At 44.6% G+C, this 13,797-nt stretch overlaps 1 protein-coding gene across 8 annotated transcripts in view; it reads left to right on the forward strand.

Moving 5' to 3' along the window:
- Nucleotides 1-13,797, forward strand: part of Mbtd1 (mbt domain containing 1) — an 88,829-nt gene that overhangs the window by 40,468 nt on the left and 34,564 nt on the right. For all 8 annotated transcript variants that reach the window (XM_023717955.1, XM_023717957.1, XM_023717956.1 and 5 more), the window contains one exon: nucleotides 10,886-11,084. In XM_023717955.1, coding sequence (XP_023573723.1) covers nucleotides 10,931-11,084 — 154 coding nt within the window. In that variant the 5' untranslated portion in view covers nucleotides 10,886-10,930. The remainder of the gene's footprint in view (nucleotides 1-10,885; nucleotides 11,085-13,797) is intronic.

The following is a 13,797-nucleotide window of genomic DNA, read 5'->3' on the forward strand; positions in this document are numbered from 1 at the left end:
AAAAAAAAAAAAAAAAGGAAGAAAACATACCCAAAGATCAGTGGAACAGATTAGAAGATGCAGAGACAACTCCAGGTACACTCAGCCACGTTATCTTTCACAAAGATGCCAAATACAGTCACAGAATAAAAAAGAGAGCCTCTTTAATAAATGGTGCTGGAAAAACTGGCTCAGCGTGTGCCAAAGATTAAAATTGAACCCATATCTTTCACCATGCACTAAAATAAATTCAAAATGGATCAAAGTAAATATTAAACATTGTATCTGTTGGAAGATAGAATAAGTAAAGCTCTTGACGCTGAATACCCTGATTGCACAGGAACTGTTGCAAAGAATCAGCAGCTGAGTTCTCATCTTATTAAAAAGGTTTTAGGGCTGGCCAGATAGCTCAACAGACAAAAGTGCCTGCTTCAGCAGAGTACAGGGGCCAGGGTTCTATCCCCTGTGTGCTGTGCCAGCCCCGCCCTTGGGGCATGCTGAGAGGGCGATTGAAACTGGGCGTTGGTGGCTCATACTTGTAATCCCAGCACTTGGGAAGTTGAAAACAGGAGGATCATTACGAGTCTGATCTATGTAGTGAGACCCTGAACAGTCTGTAGACCCTATTCCAAGTACATTTTTTTAAAAAAGCTGTTAGGGAAACCACCAAAAGAGTGAAGAGACAACCCACGATGTAGGAAAAAATGTTATCCAGCTGTTCCTCAGACACAGGATTATCAAGAACAAATGAAGAACTCAAAAAAATGAGACCTTCCAAATATCAAGAGCCAATCCGTCACGGGGATGGCTTAGTGGAATAAGTAGTTTCCCTGGCAAGTGCAAGGGCCTGAGTTCAATCCCTGGTTCCACCAAAAAAAAAAAAAAAAAAAAAAAAAGAATCCTTGGGCCGAGGAGATGGCTCCGTAGGATAAGCGCTTGACTGGCAAATGCAAGGATCTGAGTTCAATCCCCAGTTCTTCAAAAAAAAAGAGTCAATCCACAAATGATCATCTGAGATGAATGCACATTTCTCAGGTAAAGAAACAACAAATATATGAAAAAATGTTCACTATCTCTAGTCATTGGAGAGATGAAAATTAAAGCAACAATTCCATTTCATCCTGGAAAAAAATGACTATTATGAGGAAATCAGCCAGTCCCATTTGACCCAGCTATTGTCCTGCCGTGTATCTTTGCAGAAGAATTAAAAGCATCATACCACAGTGATATATGTGCACCCATAGGGCAGCACAGTTTGTCATAGCTAATTCTTGTAAACAACCCAAATACCCATCAGCTAAGGAATGATGAAAACAATGTGGTCTTTTTCTCCAAAGGAGTACTACTAAGCCATAAAGAAGATAAATTGGAGCGCTTTATATGTAAATGAATGCGACTTGAGACCATACTGATAAGTGAAATAAACAAGACACACCTGTATAAACATTGTATGTCTCCCTAATATGAGAAGCTGTAAGTAAATAAGATCAAAAATTACCATAGATATTGTAAAATAGGAACAAACTTCAAAAGCAAGGAGCAGTTGGGATGGGGCAAAGAAGAAAAGGAAAGAAAAAGCAAAAACACAAAATTGTGTGTGTGTGTGTGTGTGTGTGTGTGCAAGGTAGTTATGATTTCTCTTAGTTGACTGAAAAAGGTTTATACTAATATCGTTTATACACTTAAATCCCTGTATCTTGTACTCTGAGTAACTGTTTTAAGGATAACAATAAGCAGTATATTAGCCATTATTACCCTCCTATTATTTTGTTTTGAAAGTTTGGATTTTTTTTCTCATTAAAATATTTTTTTAAAAAGTTAATAAAACATAGGATGTTGCCCTGTTTTCAGTCACCAGTACTATGTATTTGTAAAACTGGAAAAGTTAAACCACGTTTAAAATGTACAATTTAGGTTTTGGTTTGGTTTGGTTTGGTTTTTGGTTGAGACAGGGTCTTGCTCAGCAGTTTATGCTGGCCTTGAGCTAACTTTGTAGCCTAGTGTCTTGAACTCAAGGTGACCCTCCTGCCTCAGCCTCTGGATTGCTGGGATTACAGGCGTGCACCACCCCACCCTGCTACAATTTGATTTGTCAGTCTTTTTTTTTTCTTTTTTTTTTTTTTTTTTTTTTTTGCGGAACCAGGGATTGAACTCAGGCCCTTGCACTTGCCAGGGAAGCACTTATTCCACTGAGCTATCTCCCCGGCAGTCTTTTGAGATGGGGCTCACTTTTTAGAAGAACAAAAAGATAAGAATGGCCAGAGGTGGTCTGCGCCTATAATCCCAGCACTGCAGAGTGAGTTGAGAGAATTGTGGTGAGCTCAAGGCCAGCCTGAACTGCAGAGCAAGAACTTGTCACAAAAAAAATAAAAAAGAATTATCACTAGATGTTTATTAAGTCTAAACTTTCTGCCCGGTATTTTCATTTTCCTGTGTTTGTTGTGTTTGGGGTGTTCTCTTTAACATTTATCTTTTTTTTTTTTTCTCTCATTATGTTTAGCCATGTAACATATTGACCTTTTCTAATGCCTTTGCTCTTTGTGGGCAGTGCCAGGGATATAACACAAAGCCTCCCTTCCCTTCCCCCCCTTTGAGAATAGTGCCCTTTGGTCAGCCTCCCAGATTATAAATGCTCCACCCCTTCTAGTTGCATTTGTAAGCAGTTCATGCGTGGAAACTTGATCCTGTTTCCAGCAGTCTTAGTGCCTAAGACTTTGGCATTCTTAGTCTGTGCTGACCCTTGCTGGGGCTGTGTTGCTTGTGTGTTGGTGCTTGGTAGTGAACTGAATAAAATCTGGGAATGCTGAAAGGCCCGCACCGTTTGTGTCTGTGACTTACAAGTTTGCTTTTTGGTGTCAGAGGGCACTAGTAGCCTGCAGCCACTTTATCTTCTTGCCTTGGGAGTTTCCTGACCTCAGCAAGGATAGTCAATTTAAACCCCCTACTTACTCAAGGGGGCAGGCCAGTGACTACCGGAATCCCAGTGAAGTCACCCCAGCCATGAGCCCTGCGGTGTAGTTCAGTGGTAGAGCAATTGGGCAGCACCCGTGAGCCCCTAGCTTCATCTCCAGTACCACAAAATTTAAGTTGTCCCACATGGTAGCACACACTTGTAATCCCTTTGCTCGAAAGAGTGAGGTAGAAGGATCGCTGCAAGTTCAAGGCCTGCCTAAACTACAGAGAGAAACTCTGTCTCCAAAAACAAAAATGAAGTCACATAAGAGAAGGCTGTTTTGTTGGTACCCTTTGCCTGCAGTTCAGGTTTTTCCCACCACCCTCTCACTGGCAGCCCAGCCTTCCTCAGGATTTGGTCAGATACTGGAATTTCCCACTAAGTTCTTCCATAGTAAATAAATAGTAAGTTTTACATAGGACAAACCATTACCTACAACTCACTATTCTGTCCTGATGTGAGAAAAGGTATTGAGAAGAGCACGCCCTGTGGAATACTGCTTCCCAACGAGTATGCCGCCCAGTGTAGTGAACGTGTCAGGATGCTTAGCTCTGCACTGCCTGTGCAGGTCTGGGTGCTCAGCAGGGTTCCCCCAGGGCTTCCCCGTGTGTAAGACAGATGAGTTTTTCTGCATGGGGTAGGTCCATGGTGTCATGGTTTGTATCTAGAGGTCCCCCAGAGCCTCCCTCAAAGGTGGGGCTTGTGGATTCTGGAGGCAGCAGCTAACTTGACTGTTAAGCCTTGCTATGGTCAGAAGAGGTCACTGGGAGCATGCGTGACCTGGGAGGATTGATCTCTTGCAGCTCCTCCCTTCTCTCAGTGCTTCCTGCTGCCCTGTGAGCAGCTCTCCTCTGCTGTACCCCGCGCCTTGAAGCCAGCTATGGACCAAAATGTGAGCCAAAATAAACCTTGTCCTTTAAGATGTGGAAGTTGGATATTTTTGCCCAGTGACAAAAAAATGTGGGTTGTTCCCAGGGTTGTGTCTGATCATGTGGTTCAGAAGCTTTTGGAACTGGCTAGTAGGAAGAATTTGAAAAGGTTTGAAGATAAAAGCTGAGAATCAGTCCAAGAATGCTGTGAGCCAAGCTTGATGGGAGATTCTGCTTAGAGCTTAGAAGACTCGAACGCTGATAAAAAGGCAGACCATAAATACTAGGCTCAGGAGGTTTCAATTTGGGAACAAGGACTTCTTTGGCAGTTGGATTCAAGACTGTGTGCATTATGCTGGTAGAAGGTTAGTGTACATTCTACTCACGTCTTAAGACTTAGAGGAAGTCTGAGATGAAAAGCAGCAGACTGATCTGGCAGAAGAAATTTCAAGGCAGCCCAATATCCAGCCTGCAGCGTGAGTATTGTTGGGAGCTTTTAACAGGCGTTGTACTGAAAATCTGTAGAGCAAGAGAATATAGCTGATTTTAAAAGTTTTGAATTTGGCCAGAAAGAAAGCTCAGATAAAGTTGGAGCTTGCAAATATGGGAACAGACGGCTTGGTTATTAAAAAAAGATTAACATTAAAAAGTAGCCAACGGAGCTGGGGAGATAGCTCAGTAGAATAAGCACCTGCCTGGCAAGTACAAGGTCCTGAGTTCAATCCCCAGTACCGCAAAGAAAAAAAAAAGGCCAACTTCTTTATAACAGGAAAACAAAAAGGTTTGAGAGTATCACAGGAACCAGCAAGAGCCCGCTCTTCAACAAATGCAAAAGTGAAAGAATTCTTTTGCTTTATTTTGAGTAGAGAGACCCGGAGCACCCTGCTCTAGAAGGGCCACCTAGAGCCTTTGTTCTCCAAGGTTAAGTTCACAGTGGTCAGCCACCCAGGCCATGAGAGGCCTCTGCAGTCCCAATTCAAGGGGGCCTAGCTACTGCTCCCGCTGGTGGCAGACCTCGGCATCATCCACGTGGTACAGTGGACACCTAATTTACAAACTCAGTTTGTTTAAAAGGGCCAGTTGCAACTAGTCGGTTATTAAGTCAAGACTATTTTTCCTGAGCCGTAGAAATAGCTCAGCAGTTTAAGTGCCTGCCTAGGCAAGCACGGGGACCCAGATTCGGTCTCCAGTACCATGTGTTGTGCTTGCCACCAAGACCAGGTGTGGTGGCTCATGCCTATAATCCCAGTGCTGGGGAGGCTGAAACTGGATGATTGGACTACAAGTCAGAGCTACCTAGTGAAACTCTGCACCAAATATATAAAAAAATTTTTAAAGACTGTTTTTCCCATAAGAAATAATGCAAATATTCATAATGCCTTCCAAACCTCTGAAAGCACCTCTTAACATTATCATACAAAAAAGAGGTATATAATGTACATACCATAATTTATCGAAACACCAATAATTTCCCTAGTATATTCACCAAAAAGTTACAAATTGTGCCATAAACAACAGTTTCATGCTGTACTCACCATCCAGTGTGACATCTTTGGCATGCAGCAGGGAAGGATGCGACGGAAGGTAGTTATTGTTGGAAAGTGAGTCCCCTACCGTGAGAACATCAGGAATCTGGCTCTCCTGTCCTTAGTGTCCTTGGGAGAGTCTAGCCCACTAGGGCCTGCTTCTGGCCCACTAAGTGTCAGTATATTCAGAACTAAAACCTGGTTTAAGCTTGTTTCTGTCTTGTTTTTAACACTGTCCTTTTCTATTGCGATTGCTTTGTTCACCTTCCCTTCATTAGCTTTTCTAGCTTTGGGGGGCCATTTTGAAAGCAGTAACCATAGTGATTACAGAAAGCACGGACAGGAATCACGTCCACAAATGCACACATCTGGGCTCAGGCTATTGCTTATATATATGCTTACATATGCTTTTCTGGCATCATGAGTTTTCATTTGCAACCACACAAGTGGTCAGCATGTGGGTATGACTGGCCTCACGTTCTTATGTGAGGCCAGTCATACCTGGAAGGTCAGTTGTACTGCTTTTACAGACATGAAGGGTACAAGGGTTGTGGAGTCAGGGTGGCTTCCCCAGAAGATGACCTAGAAGGGCAGGCAGTTGTCCCTTAGAGGACAGGGCATGAAACTGCAGCCAGAAGTGCCATGGAGACTCCAGGAAGTTGGAGAAGCCAGGAACGCGGGCTACCAAGCCACTGATACAACCACAGGCAGTGCCGAAGGGCAGGGCTGCCAGAGTCCTGGAGAGGTCACCTGTGGTCACCACATTTGCCCCAGGTGCTGAATTTGGAGCTACAGGATTTAATGTTTGCCCTGTGGGTTTTGGCCTTGTGTTGGTCCTGTTCCTTTCTGTCCCCCTATTCTTCCCTTTTGGAATAGGAATGCTTGCCCTGTCAGCACTGCTTAGTTTTTGTTTTTTGTTTTTTTTAAATAGGGGCTTACAGCTAAGAGTTTGCCTAAAGTCTTTTCACTTCGACTTTTCAACAGTGTTGGAACTGTTAGGCTTTGGCAACTCTTTAAGAGATGGACCAAATATTTTTTTTCTTTTTCTTTTTCTTTTTCTTTTTTTTTTTTTTTTGGCGGTACCAGGGATTGAACTCAGGACCCTGCACTTGCCGGGCAAGCACTTATTCTACTGAGCTATCTCCCTGGCCCAGACCAAATATATTTTGCATAAAGAGATATGCACATGTTTTGAGGCCAAGGGATGAATGATGCAGTTTATGTCAAAGCCTCAGGTGTCAGAAGCAGGACTTGTGAAGGTGATTGGATGAAGGGCATGTAGCTGGCTTGCTGTTAGGAGGTCGGGTCTGGTCAGAAGGGGGACATTAGGGTGTGGTTTGGAGGGTTCTCCTTTCCTAGAGAAAGAAGCCTCTATAAACTGAGCCAAAACAAATCCCTCCCTTAAGCTGTGGGTGTGGAGAATTTGTCTTCAGGCAAGAAAGTGACTGTAGACATAAGGTCAGCCATCTTTCTCCAGAACATTAGATCAAGATAATTTGGAAAACATCATGTACCTTGCACTGTGGAGCTAGCTCAGCAGTCTAAGTGCCTGGCAAGCTTAAGGACCTGAGTTTGATCCACAGTACCACGTGCCATGCCAGCCCCAGGTCCCTGGGCACGCCATGCCACCGAAACCAGGCATAGTGGTGCACTCCTCTAACCTCAGTGCTGGGGAGGTGAGACAAGAGGATCACGACAAATTGAGCTGTGTAGCGCTGCATAGCAAGAACCTGTATCAAATAAATAAATTATTTTAAAAGAAAGATTGCATACCTTGTGTTCTTTAATAATCATAGTGTTGGGGCTGGTGAGATGGCTCAGTGGTCTAAAGCACCTACTTAGAACAAGCTTAGCAAAGCACAGGGACGGCGGTTCAATCCCCCAGCACCACGTGCCAGCCAGCCCCGCCCCCTGGTGGGCTGAGCTGGCCACACACACACACACACACACAAATTTTTAAAAAATAATCATAGTGTTAGGGTGGACATGGTAGTGCATGCATCCCAGCACTCTGAAGGCTGAGTGCGGCAGAAGGATCAGTGTGATTTCAAGACTCCCCAGGGCTACAAAGTGAGCTCAAGGCCAGCCTGAACAGCATAGGGAAACCCTGATCAAAAACAAAGAACAAGGTGCTGGGAGATGGCTCAGAAGGATAAGCGCTTGACTGGCAAACGCAAGGATCTGAGTTCAATCCCGGTTTCTGCAAAAAAAAAAAAAAAAAAACCAACAAAACATAGTGTTCATAAGTATATTTAAGGACCAAAAAGCCCTTAAAGAGGGACTATTTCCAGAATGTATTTGACCAGGGTTTTTGGGTTTTTTTTTGTTTTTTTTTTTTTGACAGTATAATTACCAAAACCAAGACATTTAATTATTAATCCCGTGAAATCTCGAGAGATCTGGAAGGAGACACTTAAGGGTTAATAAACCTATAGCTGCTACTTGAGCTGACTACCTTTGTGTGTGTGTGTGTGTGTGTGTGTGTGTGTGTGTGTGTGTGTGGTACCGGGAATTGAACTCAGGGCCCTGCGCTTGACTCTACTGAGCTATCTCCCCAGCCCCATAATAAACTGTTCGCTCTGTGTGAAAACAAAGGGTGTATGGTCAGCTCTGCATGGATGTTCATGTATTTGAACCTACAGGTGCCTCTCCAGGGCCAGGGATAAGGCTCAGCTGCAGGGCACCAGCCTGCTAAGCATGAGGTCTTCAATTTGATTTCCAGTACCAAAAAAAGTGCCTCCCAGTGTTTATGAAGTAAGCAGCCCAGGCACTAAAAGAATTCAAAGTATTCTCCCATTGCCTCAGGCAACAGGTTGTTGCCTAAACTGTCCTTCAGGGGTCCTCAGCAGTCTGCTGGCGCAGCCACCTGTGCCCAGTGCCCTCTCCTGCAGTGCTCACCCTGGCACGAGCCACACTGGCTTCTCTGTGTTCAGGTCTGTGTCACCCTGGAAGCCTGTGTCTTGCTCTTGCTCTTGCCCCCAGTATTCCAGCAACAGATGTTGGGCAGCTGTCCTTTGACCTCAGGGTCTTGCCGAGGCATTTTGTTAGCTAGAGTCTCAGCTGCTGCCCTGTCCCAAACCTTGTGGGTTTCCGCAGGTCTGGTCCCTGCAGCAATCTGTCTTTCCCTAGGTTCAGATGAGATGCAGAGTGTCAAAGTGTTGAATAATGAATGTAATGGAAGAAACTCACATCTTGCTCAGGTCTACACGGCAGACCTCACTTGGCTTCACCTGTACCAAGTGGCAGGTTCGCCAGGGCTCTGTGCTGATGGCACGACGCTCTTACCTACTTAGGCTTATCCCATTCTCATCAGGGCAGAAAGGTCGAGCTTTGCCATTGCCTGTGGAGTCCGTTCTATTCCATTTAAATCTGATAGTAGCAACTTTGGTTGATACGTTTCATTTATACAAATTCTGGAAATTATTCAGAACCAACTCTAGGGTCAGGGATGTATCTCAGTGGTGGTGCTCTTGCCTAGCATACAGGATAGCAAAACATTAAATAAAAGTACCATATCTGTGTTAGTTTGGATAATCAAGCCAGGGAAGTCTGTTGGAGAAAAGGGAAGTGGTTCTTTTTTATGTATTTGGTAAGGGTCCCACTACACAAGTTGGACTCGTAGTGATCCTCCTGTTTTCAGCCTCCCCAGTGCTGGGATTACAGGCGTGCACCACCACGCCCGAACTTGGTGGTGGCTCAGTGCGAGGCATGTGTTGCTAGGGATTGAACCAGTCCCTGTGCTTGCCTAAGCAGGGGCTTATTGTGCTGAGCTATCTCACCTGCCCTAAAGGGAAGTAATTCTAAAGTGACCACAAAACAGTAGACTTTTCTCTTTAAAACTGAGCCTGCATCCAGTAGAAAAGTATGAAAATGAAATATAGGAAGTAAAGCCATGTTGTTATGTTGAGCTGTGGGGGACTCAGGTCAATAATTTCTGACATTGCCAGTTAAACAGAAGACCCAATGCTATTATGGGCTACTGGTCTCTTTTAGAATATTTTGCTGAGTTTACACACCTATAATATTCAACAACGGAACTTAAAAAAAATGGGGTATAACTATGAATGTACATTTTGTATCTGTGTATTGAAAGTGGTTGGGATAGATATATAGTTGCATTCTCTTAATGAACAGAATGATTTTTTTCTAATGGTGTTTGTAAGTAGGATCACAAGTCTGCATCTTGTACAGCAATTAGCCACTAAGAAGAATATATGCAGTGTATTATTTGTTGAAACTGTACTTTCGATTGGAATTGAAACTGTCTCATTGCTATATGTTTATCAATAAAACTTTGAAAAGAAAAAAAAAAAAAAAACTGAGCCTGGAGCCAGGTGTGGTGCTGCTGAGGGAGAAAGATAGATGTGAGTTCAAGTCCAGCCTCAACTACACAAAGGGAGACCCTGTCTCAAAAAAAAAAAAAAAAATATTGCAGGTCTAAAAGCATGTTCTGAAACAACACCATTAAAAACAGGTTGGAGCCAGGTGTACTAATGTACACTTATAGTCCCCGTCCTCAGGAGGCCGAGGCAGGAGGCTCACTGAGTTTGAGGCCAACCTGAGTTATATCCCAAGACCCTGTCTCAAAAAAAAAAAAAAAAAAAAAGACTGGAGATGAAAGACTAAGAAATCCTCTGCTTGAGTGTTTCACATCAGTTTTGTTTTTTAAGAACTCATCTGGGTTGGGCTGGTGAGATGGCTCAGTGGTCTAAAGCACCTACTTAGAACAAGCTTAGCAAAACAGGGACCACGGTTCAATCCCCCAGCACCACATGCTAGCCAGCCCCGCCCTCTGGTGGACTGAGCTGGCCACACACACACACACACACACAAATAAATAAATAAAAAATTAAAAAAAAAAAAAAAAGAACTCATCTGGGGCTAGGGAGATAGCTCGGCAGCATAAGTACTTGTGTGGCAAGCACAAGACCCGAGTTGGATCCCCAGTACTACATGCTGTGATGTGGCACATGCCTGTAATCCCAGCGCTGGGGAGGCTGAGACAGGAGGAGCACTACAAGTCCAAACTACATAGCAAGACCCTGTATCTAAAAATAAATAATTTAATAAATGTTTAAAGAAATTGCCTGATCTAATGGGGCACTGCTGGGGACTGAAGTAGCCCTCACTTGTAGGTAAGAGCTCCGCCACTGAGCCGCATCCCCAGCCCTTTCTGTTTTTGAGATAAGAGCTTGCTGAATTGCTGGGTTTGGTCTTGAATTTTGGATCTTCCTGCCTCAGCCTTCTGACTAGCTGTGATTATAGGGATGCGCTACTGTGTCCCACCTAAAGTCCTTTTTCTAGAGCAGTGATGCAGTCAGAAACAAAATGATGGTCTTCAGAGACTGCTCTGTGGCAGTCTTAGCATCATCTTTTTAGTAGACGTTATCGCAGCCAGATTTGTGTCTCACCCGTTAGCTGTCGTGTTCTTGGAGAATTCCATTTCAGCTCCTCAGGAGGAGACTTGGATCTGCCCAGTCTCCCTTGCCAGAGGGGTGGCTGAGGCCTGTGAGGGCACCTGAGTGCCACATCACTGCCACTGCTTTCTGTGTCTTCAGACAGAGCATTCTTCACAACCCGAAAGGAGAAGCGACACGTTCGGGATGTTCGACGGCTATGACAGCTGCAGTGAGGACACGAGTAGCAGCTCCAGCTCTGAAGAGAGTGAAGAGGAAGTTGCTCCTTTACCCTCCAACCTTCCGATTATCAAAAACAATGGGCAGGTGTACACGTACCCCGACGGGAAGTCTGGCATGGGTGAGTGCCGCCCGCCTGGCCCGGGCCCAGCTTTCACCGGCTCATTCTGTCGTCTCCCTGCCATAGATGTTGCAAAGGCTGTCTCACGAGGCAGAGCCTGAGACTTCACAGTTCCACATAAGATCCCTGGGCCTGTTTAATTTCTTTAGGACAAAATAAAAAAGCAAAGAGCCATTGAGGAACCAAAAGCAGATGTAAATCAGTAGGTTAAAAATCCGGAGTAAGCAAAAGTGTGAAGGGTCTCAGAGCTGGAAGGGATGTTCACCAGGTGACTTTCTCCTGTGATGCTTCCTCAGAGGAAATTTCTTGTTTTCATCCTTCCAGTGATAAAATGACTAGTTCAGAAATCACTTCCATTTTTTTAGTAATTTTTTTGTTGTTTGATTTTTCTGGATTTTGTGCAGGGTCTTACTATGCAACTCAGACTTATAGTGATTCTCCTGTTTTCTAGCCTCCCAGCACTGGGATTATAGGTGTGTGCCACCACATCTGGACTCGGTCGCCAGCTCAGTGTGCCCAGGGGTGGGGCCGGTGTCAGCGTGGCTTGTGGTACCAGGATCAAACCCTGGTCCTTGCGCTTGCCTAAGCAGTCACTTGTCTAGTCTGCTGAGCTATCCCGCTGGCCCTTTTAGTGTTTTTAATTACTAGAATGTCCTTTGTATTGAAGCAGTACTGCCCTGCTCCTCTTACCTTTTTGAGATGGGAATCTGATTTTCAACAACTATGAAAGTTTCTTGGTTTCATTTTTTTGGTTGGTTGGTTGGTTGATTTTTTTGCTAGTGCTGAGGTTTAAAGCTAAGGCCTCATGCAGGTTAGGCAGATTCTGTACCCCTCAGCTACATCTTGGGTCCTTTTTTTTCTTTTTATCTTTTGAGACAGGGTCTCAATAAGTTTTCCAGCCTGTCCTTGAACTATCAACCTCCTCCTGCCTTAGCCTCCTGAATAGCCTGGATTATAGATGCACACCACTCCATACACCCGGCTTATCTTTTGATCATAGCACTGCTGTGAGGGAGATAGAGCAACTTTTTTTTAAGAACATGTTTGCATACTCAGTGTTGCATATAAGGTGTTATACTATTACTCAATGGTAGACCACATGGCTAGTGTGTATGGGCCCAAGGTTTGATTCCCCAACTCTGCAGAAATAGGTAAATAATAAAATAGTGTGTTCAGAATTGGCTGCAGAGAACAATTACAATTTTTTAGTTTTGCTTTTTTGGGGGGTGCACTAAACTTTTGGGGGGGTATTGAACTCAGGACCTCACACTTGCCTGGCAAGCACTTGTTCCTCCACTTAGCTCTCTCCCAGGCCCAGTTGTAATTTTTTACAGTGACAGCTCCCCACCCTAGTTCTGGTGTGTGGGAGGCACAGGAAGTAACCATTGTGTCAGAGTTTGAGTTCATCAGTTTCCTGGTCCGTCTCTTCCAGGTTATCCTGATTCTGTGGGAATAGGGCAACAGCTCCTACTGATTACCTGGGCCGGTCTGGTTTTACCCTGGAAAGTCCCACCCCCGCCCCCTGAAAACAGCTTGATCAGCCTGTGTGGTGAGAGCAGACAGCAGTTCAGGCTTTGCTGCCATGTTCAAAAAACTGTTGCTATTCAAGCCACCAAGATTACTTAAAGATTTTAAAAGTAATACTGAATTTAAAATAACTCATTGTTTTAAAACAGTTTAAGCAAGTCTTATGCTTTTGCAGTTGATTTCTTAAACCCAGAGACTGAGGATTTTGAGTGTCTCTTTAAAACCTTTTTGTTTTGGTCCCATGTTTCTATGGTAAATTCTGTCATCTGTGTTTCTGCTCTCATCTAGTCTTCCAGTTCTGTATGCTCTTTAAAAAATACTTGCCAACCCAGTCCGCAGTACCACATGCCATGCCTGCCCCGCCCTGGGCATGCTGAGTGGGCCACAGAGACCAGGTGTGGTGGCGCACACCTGTAATCCCAGCACTGAGGAGGCTGAAAATAGGAGGATCACTGTGAATCCAACCTGCGTAGTGAGGGCATGGCCATCCACCCGCACAGGGGCAGCTCGGTAGGCTGCTGTGCTAGCACAGGCGGGGCCTCAGAGAGGAGCCAGCCGCCAGGTCTCCTGCTCTTACTGAAGCTCTGCATCATCACTGACAGAGAGCTGTGTGGTACTCTCAGCAGCTGTCTGTTCTGTTTATGCATGCTCTTGCCGGTGTTTGATGGTACCAGTTTGGCAACTCTGTTGACATTTGTGCTGCTGGCATTGCTCCTGTGCTGATGCCACTGGTGGCCTTAAGAGAATTCTAGTTTGACACAGGATTCTGGGCAAGGATTCCTTGTCCCTTTGGGTTTGCAGCTCCTATAGCCTCGTAGTCATGACCCTTTTCAACCATCTATTCTAGAATTTTTGTAAGGCCCCTTTTGGTCGTTTCTCACATTAGCAGTGTACTTTGCATTCATCTCTGATCTTCTGACGCTTTATCTTTTCTTTTTTCCGAGATGTTTGGGTTTTTTGTTTTGTTTTTTGGCGGAACCGGGGATTGAACTCAGGCCCTTGTGCTTGCCAGGGAAGCCCTTATTTCACTGAGTCATCTCCCTGGCCCCTATCTTTTCTTTTTTTCCATGACTTCCTGTGGATTTCTAAGTGCTGATTATACAACGGTCCTTCTGTTTGAGGGAGGAAGCATTAGCCTGGTCGTCTGCTGTGTTCCTTCTGATTACATGTGCCATTTCTGAGCTTC

This window comes from Octodon degus, unplaced genomic scaffold (genome assembly GCF_000260255.1).
Source record: "Octodon degus isolate 3935 unplaced genomic scaffold, OctDeg1.0 scaffold00056, whole genome shotgun sequence".
Taxonomy (NCBI): domain Eukaryota; kingdom Metazoa; phylum Chordata; class Mammalia; order Rodentia; family Octodontidae; genus Octodon; species Octodon degus.